Below are 7,751 nucleotides of genomic sequence, written 5' to 3'. Positions count from 1 at the left end.
GTGCCACACAAACAGTCCAATATTTGCTAATAAAAGTGATGATTTTAAGGGACTATTTCTTCAAATCCACCCTCTGCAACTGGATGCTCAACTTCCTGATGGGCAGACACACAAGATCCCCCCAAGGATGTGTCCTGAGTCTCCTGCAGTACTTCCTGTACACACAATGGCTGTGTGGCCATGCCTGACTCAACCGCTATCAAGTTTGCTGAGGACACATTTGCGATGGGCCTGATCTCCAGTAATGAAGAGAAGGTGTACCTTGAAAAAGTGTCTCTTGGAGAACTGGTGACAGGAGAACAACCTTACACTGAATGTCCCCAAGGCCAAAGGAGCTCATAGTGGACTTTCAGAAGAGACAGCAGAGGGATTACTATCCCCTCAGGATCAGTAGACTAGGCACAAAATAATTTCACATGCACTGTGCGTGACTGAAAATGTGACAAATAAAATTTGATTTTTTTTTTACTCCACCATTATTTTACACACACTCATAGGCTCAACATATGCACACATGGGACCCATAGACATGCAGTTACTGTTTTCTGTTTTCTCACTTTATTGTCTCACCACCTTCTGTTGTAGGATGTGTGACTGACATTCACTAATTGCACATAACATTCTCAGTGACCACAGCCCTTTAATAAAAAAATCAAATAATGTCACTATGAACTTCTACTTCTCAATGAAATTAGCAACAATTTTATTGAGAAGTAGTTCTGACAAAAACTGTTCACAGGTAGATCTGTGAATTATCCAGAGTAATGAGGATACTGTCACAAGTTTCTGTTGTATTCAGTTTTTACATTTATTCTGTGAGCACCATGAATTAAAGTCCATTCACATCCATTGTATTGTGGTGGAATCTCAGAGACAGACATCTTAAAACCAAAGCCATCTGCATGACTATACTTCCAGAGGTAAGTAAGAATTTATTCCTTTTTATTTTATTTGGGCGAACTGATTCTGTAAAATCGAATTTTTAGAACATGTTCCTTGAAAGATTGCCAGTGTTAAAAATAATAATTGTTTATAGCTGACAAATACAAGATATGATTAGAAATATAGCATCCACTGAATGTTCAAAAAACAAAATACGAGTTAAATGAAACAGATTTTCCAGTGCATTTCTTAAATTTCATAAACAAAACCATTCTTCTTGCATGATGTTACTACCTCACTGAAAGCTGAAACCCATTTGTCTAGCCCTGCCTCTTGTGTTGGAATGGGGCTGTGTGTCAGGACGGCCATGATTTTGGATGTGAGGGTGGAGATCGGTGTCAGTTTCCAACAAGGGCTCTATATTTAGCTGGCAAGGGGGACTGGGTCACCCGGTCTGACTGCAACATACAGTACTGTGCAAACACACTCCTCTGGACCCGGACACTCTTTCAACTGCTGCCTGTTTCATTTTTATTGATGTACGGTGTGTCTTGGTAGCACTTGTGTTTGGTGTTGAACAGGAGGTGAGTTATAGACACCCTTTTCACCCTGTAACATGCATGTTTATTCCCCTCTTCTCTAAACTGTGATTCTCTTTCACATTTCTCATTAACAGCATCCAGACACCATCATGACACACTGATGAGACTTAGAGAATGGCTGTGCTGTTTGGCAATGGAGCTGTCATCTGTGGCCTACTGAGAATACAGCTTGGTGATTAGTGAAGTGGCAGTTAGAGGTGACCATGTGCCAGTCTGAGGTGCCAGAGGCCAGACTGGGCCTGAACAGTCCTGACCCGCTGGTCAGAGAGGCTTTTCTGATGGCCCATGACTACATAGAATATGTAACCACAGGGGGGGCAGATGGCGCCATGGGGCCTGCCCCCACGGCCTGCACCGCAGCCCTGCGCCACGCCGGAGACGAGCTCCTCACTCGATTCCCCATCTTCTTCAGGCGCTGGCCTCGCATCTTCCAGGATGTGACGGAGAACACAGCCTGCTCCATGCTCATGAGCATCCTGGACGAGCACTTCTTTCCCCCTGTCCCTGGGGGACGGCGCAGGGACCTGGCCTGGAGTGCAGTGCTGTCAGTATATGTGCTGGCTGGTCAGATGGCACTGCACTGCAATGAGAGGGGCATGGTGGTGGTCCTGCCACGGCTGAAGGAGTGTGTGGGGGCATACGTGGAGAGGGTCATCTGCCCTGAGATAAGACACAAGGGAGGATGGGTAAGTGTTCACAAGTGAATATCTGGAGAAGACAAAACAAACTAATTCTCCTACTTGAAACATAATATGCAACCACAGTACCGTCATACATGATGGATTTTTAAGTAAATAAAGAAGTAAAGCCCTGAAACCATGCTCCATCATGCCAAACAACAGTGGGAATCCAGTTCCCTTAAGGGACACTGCACTGATTGAGTAGTGCACCGTAATCATCGTGGACATGTGACAGACAGGTTTAAAAAAAGAAGACAAATGTTTTAAATTGGAGCAGCAGTGGCCAAGATATCCTGACTTTTATAGGTCCCTTCAAGATGAGATAAGCATGAAGGCTCCTGTCATGTTAGTTTATATCGCACCTACTTCAATGATCAATATTTTCCAAATAATTTTCGATGAAACAATGACCACAAACAAATGAAGCTTTGGGTCCCATGAAGCCTTGAAAGCTGCAGATCAACATCCTTTTTTAAACAAGATGCCATTAAAATGCTGGCTTTGAGTGACTAAGTTGAATAAAATTTGAAGAATATTTTCAAGAAACAAACAAATAAAACAAACAAACAAACAAACAAACAAACAAACAAACAAACACACAAACACACAATTCAAACCAAATGAGCTGTCACTGTTGGACAAACCTGCCCTCTACCTGCTCCATCAAATATTGCTTTCCTCTCCTAAATGATATGTGAATCGTCTCTTTCTGCATTTAATTGGCTCTTAATGATGTACAGGACATCCTTTTGTCAAATTCTATGTACTGAAATGTATCATTTCACGTGAAACTTTCATTTTCTTCTTTGCTTGTGACAGAGCGGTTTTGTGTCACGCTTTGGAGAGAAGCAAGGCTTGGAAGTCCAGGTGAAGAAAGTGTGCTGTTGGACACTGTTGGCATTGGCGTTAAGCATCGTCACCTACTTCTTGTGGAAAAGAATGGCTGCTTAGCCAACACTGCCACCTACTGACCACAAGCACAGACTCGATGAGTGAAACTGCTGGCAGAGGTGTAACACAGTGGGTATTTTCCATAAAAACTTGTTGGTAAATAAGCCATACAAATCAGCATAATTCACATGATGTTCTGGTAATAGCAGATGTTCTATCGTGTGGTAACCTAAGATGTAGAGTATTTAGGCCATTCCAATAGTCACACACCAGCAAGAATGAGGTAATAACATTTGTGAAGTACATAAACTTGTGTGTTTTCACATTAATTTGCACACAGCTCCATCAGCTGTGCAAAGTGCACATGCAGTCAGTCTGGATTACAGAGCAGACTGACATGAAAAACATGGTTGGGCTGCTTCCTGGTGTACTTTAATTGAAGGCCCTGTTAGCTGCATGTTTACTGACACCATTTGGTCAGTTTTGGAATTATTTACAATAAAGCCTTGAAAACCAGTAAGAGTTCATTTAAGCAGCAGAAGTGACTCATCTGATCTTTAAGATTAGTTTTGCACATCTCATCCAGCACAATAGCAGTCATGCAACCTCACTTTATCCACAGTGAGAGCATGTGCTCAAACAAAACTTCACTACCTTTGCTTACATATCAGGTGTGTTATATTGAAGTGATAAAAAAAAAAGGAAGGCAAAGTTCAAATACGCAGAAGAACTTTTATTAACATGAACAGCAGACGGAACTGAAACACTGACAACTGGAAAGACTTAACATTTCACTGACATCTTTGTCAAAAGGTACGTTTAGGCCACCTCCTCCTCGCCGTCATCGTCAAACTCTCCCTCCTCCTCAGCAGTGGCGTCCTGGTACTGCTGGTACTCAGACACCAGGTCGTTCATGTTGCTCTCTGCCTCGGTGAATTCCATCTCATCCATACCCTCGCCAGTGTACCAGTGGAGGAAAGCTTTGCGCCTGAACATGGCGGTGAACTGCTCAGAGATGCGCTTGAAGAGCTCCTGGATGGCAGTGCTGTTTCCGATGAAGGTGGCAGCCATCTTGAGGCCACGGGGAGGAATGTCGCAGACGGCGGTCTTGACGTTGTTGGGGATCCATTCAACAAAGTAGCTGCTGTTTTTGTTCTGCACATTCAGCATCTGCTCATCCACCTCCTTCATGGACATGCGGCCACGGAAGATGGCAGCCACTGTCAGGTAGCGGCCGTGGCGTGGGTCGCAGGCGGCCATCATGTTTTTGGCATCAAACATCTGCTGGGTGAGCTCTGGCACGGTGAGCGATCTGTACTGCTGGCTGCCTCTGCTTGTGAGGGGAGCAAAGCCTGGCATGAAGAAGTGCAGACGGGGGAATGGCACCATGTTTACCGCCAGCTTCCGCAGGTCAGCGTTGAGCTGTCCGGGGAACCTGAGGCAGGTAGTGACTCCGCTCATGGTTGCAGAAACCAAGTGGTTGAGGTCTCCGTAAGAGGGGGTTGTGAGTTTGAGGGTGCGGAAACAGATGTCGTACAGGGCCTCATTGTCGATGCAGTAGGTCTCGTCTGTGTTTTCTACCAGCTGGTGGACCGATAGCGTGGCGTTGTAGGGCTCAACGACTGTGTCTGATACTTTTGGGGAAGGCACCACGCTGAACGTGTTCATGATGCGGTCAGGGTACTCTTCACGGATCTTGCTGATCAGCAGGGTGCCCATACCAGAGCCCGTACCCCCACCGAGAGAGTGTGTGAGCTGAAAGCCCTGCAAGCAGTCACAGCTCTCTGCCTCCTTCCTCACCACATCCAGGACAGAGTCCACCAGCTCAGCACCCTCAGTGTAGTGACCCTTAGCCCAATTGTTTCCAGCACCACTCTGACCTATAAAGACAAGAATCAAGATTAAGCTTTACAGCACTAAAGGTGCATAATGAAAAGCAGTTGACAATTTCTGGACAAAATTTCAAAGAGAAATATATACATCAAAACAAACAAAAAAGACTTACCAAAAACAAAGTTGTCTGGCCTGAAAACCTGGCCGAAAGGTCCAGACCTCACAGAGTCCATGGTGCCTGGCTCCAGATCAACCAGCACTGCACGGGGCACATATTTACCACCTACAGGAAACAGATAAGATGTGAGGAAAAATGGAAGGAAGAGGGCAGTTTATGCAGATAAAACAAAACAACAACAAGAAGCAGCTTTAGACTTACCTGTGGCTTCATTGTAGTAGACATTGATCCTGTCCAGCTGCAGATCACTGTCACCATGGTATGTACCAGTTGGGTCAATGCCATGCTCATCACTGATCACCTCCCAAAACTGTCAGAAATGAGAAATATTAAATTTGCAAACTCACTTTGCTCTTAATTACTAAGCATCCATCAATGGACAATGTTTTGGTTATTGTTTGTTCAGCATTTATTTATTGTAAAGGTGATTCTTTAACGTCTGAATCTTCATTTCCCGCCGTCCTGCCTTCGGTGCGCGCGGCCTGACCCCCTATTGGCTGCGACTCATGGGTTATGAATTTGAAACTCCCAACTACGTCACTAACCGCTAACACCGCCTACTCCAGGCAAAGCCGGCGCTGCCAAGTAGGCCTCAATGAAAACCGGGAACCGTTACAAAAGCGAGGTTTCATTTACGTTAAAAAAAAATTTAAAGCTGGAACATTTCATTGAGGAACACTTAAATAACGTTCCATTCACAACCCGTTTTGGGATTATGGTATTTTTCTTCGCATTGCAGTAATGTCTGCCGGAGGAACAATGGTGATGTGAAGATATTTCGTAAATGGAAATCCCGTCAGCAACGTTTACTTCAAACAGATACCTTATGGTTTTAAAATGTTTACTACTTCTGCTGCTGCTATTACGACTACTAAATACTGACTACTTAATTAAATCTGAGGAGAATAAATTTTGTTTAACTGTTTTTATTCGTCTACATCTCGACGCACTGCGGTCCACAATATAACCCCAAAAGTCATTAAGGTTAAATTAAACGTTAAAGGATATTTTTTCTTAAGTAGGACAAACGTTGATTTTCCCAGGGTGTGGTTTCTGAGACGCGTATGAGAACGTAACGGGCACAAAGCACCAGCTCCAAGAGCAGACGAGCAAACACGATGTTTCTGAACACGGCGACTTGATTTAGTGCTCAAAAGTCAAACACAATTTTACTAACCTTGGCACCAATCTGGTTCCCACACTGGCCGGCTTGGAGATGCACAATTTCCCTCATTTTGTTGCTGAAGATAGACTAGGCCTAAGATGAATGACTTTACGTTTCCGTATGTGCGTGCACAACGGCTAAACTTCCTTCTTTATACCACCATTGGACCCGCCCTTTTCTCCACAGATAGATTGTATATTGGCTCATTCGTCCAAGATTGCGTTACAGACACACATTTAGACCAATCAAATGTTCATATTCTTATCCGCGATTGGTCGAATCCGTCTGCCAATCAGATTCATTCCAGACGTATGACTGACATGTAATCTGTGCAGACGTTGTCCTACTTCCCTCATGATGACAGAATAGATATGTGACAGTGGCAACTGATTTTATTCTGCATATCACAGCCTGTAAACGGCATTTAAAACAGTGACGTGTTTTATTTCATCGTTCGACGGAAAACAATTTGATGATTAAGAAAGCAGCGTTAGTTTACTGCTAGTTAGCCACAGTCCACGTGGCTGACTGACAGAACACAATGGCTCCGTTCAGCAGAAGTTTGACGGGCGGAAACGGTCGCAGGACTGGACTGGTGTGGCTCCAACAGTGATTTTGAGTCATGTGCCTCTTAGGCCAAGGGGTCTACAGCTTTTCATTCCAGCTACGAACAACAGCAGCTAATTTCACTGATTAGTCCCCATTCTCTGGTTCAGTGTGTGGTCATGAGCTAATGTACATTTTGTTTGGAATGAAAAGCTGCATTCTCGGCATTGATGGTGCATGAATGAAAAACGCTGGGCAATAACATATTTACAGGAAGTCTGAATGAATAAAGACTTGTGCGGAGTTGCATCAAGGTAGAGAAAATGATAGTCATACTGAGGAACATTGACATTTTTAGGTGTGAAATCAGTGATCAGTTGGCCCTGACCTGTAAGATTAACAACAAGGAAAAGAGCCTGTAAAAGCCCTGTTGACCCTTGATGGTGTTACACGATCATGTGTGGTGGTAAAGTACCAATGCCATAAAGACAGAACTCATTCTTGTGCACAGGAATTTGCAGTATGCCACACCTATATTGTCCAGATCTTATAACATGCTTTCCTCCAGTCTGAATGTCAGATTTTCATCTTCCATCTCAGACAGAACATCTTGCAGATTCATGGTTGATTCTGAAGATTATGTATGAGTAAAAATATTAGAATTCAGCTCTAATGAAACATGTAACCGTGAAACTTAATGAACAGAGGCTGGCTTGATGTCTGTACACATGTTTATGTTGAATTGTAAGATGTAAAGCAGAGTTTTGGAATGAGGGCAGATGGGATTATTAATAGTTAATCTGAATGCCAGGCTCCAAGGAGTTGCAGGGGGAGGGGTTGGAGATAGGTGACATCACGCCAAGGTGGTTGTCGCCATGATGATTAGGCTTTTTCAGTGGGTGTTGTGTACTTGTATGCATTTTGATGTAGATTAGCTCTTGTGCAATGAAGCTTATGGGGGTGTATGAATAATA

General features: G+C 43.9%; 2 protein-coding genes across 2 annotated transcripts; one reads left to right on the top strand and one right to left on the bottom strand.

The window, feature by feature from the left end:
* The first annotated feature begins 1,687 nt into the window (after positions 1 to 1,687).
* LOC143320626 (bcl-2-like protein 2) lies at positions 1,688 to 3,115 on the top strand. The gene is made up of 2 exons (XM_076730448.1): positions 1,688 to 2,170; positions 2,984 to 3,115. Exons 1-2 carry the CDS (start codon positions 1,688 to 1,690, stop codon positions 3,113 to 3,115), a joined length of 615 nt encoding a protein of 204 aa, XP_076586563.1.
* A 652-nt stretch (positions 3,116 to 3,767) lies between these two features.
* On the bottom strand, positions 3,768 to 6,378 carry LOC143320914 (tubulin beta-1 chain). Its single transcript, XM_076730956.1, has 4 exons — positions 6,244 to 6,378; positions 5,268 to 5,376; positions 5,061 to 5,171; positions 3,768 to 4,935 (listed from the first exon to the last, which is right to left on the bottom strand). Exons 1-4 carry the CDS (start codon positions 6,298 to 6,300, stop codon positions 3,875 to 3,877), a joined length of 1,338 nt encoding a protein of 445 aa, XP_076587071.1. The 5' UTR covers positions 6,301 to 6,378; the 3' UTR covers positions 3,768 to 3,874.
* Between the last annotated feature and the right edge of the window lie 1,373 nt (positions 6,379 to 7,751).

This window comes from Chaetodon auriga, chromosome 5 (genome assembly GCF_051107435.1).
Source record: "Chaetodon auriga isolate fChaAug3 chromosome 5, fChaAug3.hap1, whole genome shotgun sequence".
Lineage (NCBI taxonomy): Eukaryota > Metazoa > Chordata > Actinopteri > Chaetodontiformes > Chaetodontidae > Chaetodon > Chaetodon auriga.
This window is presented reverse-complemented; position numbering and strand designations above follow the sequence as displayed.

What these genes read in the sequence shown, in the direction of transcription:
- LOC143320626 (XM_076730448.1), top strand. Translation starts at nt 1,688, where the DNA reads ATGTGCCAGTCTGAGGTGCCAGAGGCCAGACTGGGCCTGAACAGTCCT. An exon ending in TAAGACACAAGGGAGGATGG is followed by an intron (nt 2,171 to 2,983) that starts GTAAGTGTTCAC and finishes TGCTTGTGACAG; the next exon opens with AGCGGTTTTGTGTCACGCTT.
- LOC143320914 (XM_076730956.1), bottom strand. Translation starts at nt 6,300, where the DNA reads ATGAGGGAAATTGTGCATCTCCAAGCCGGCCAGTGTGGGAACCAGATT. An exon ending in CTACTACAATGAAGCCACAG is followed by an intron (nt 5,172 to 5,267) that starts GTAAGTCTAAAG and finishes TGTTTCCTGTAG; the next exon opens with GTGGTAAATATGTGCCCCGT. An exon ending in GCCAGACAACTTTGTTTTTG is followed by an intron (nt 4,936 to 5,060) that starts GTAAGTCTTTTT and finishes TTGTCTTTATAG; the next exon opens with GTCAGAGTGGTGCTGGAAAC.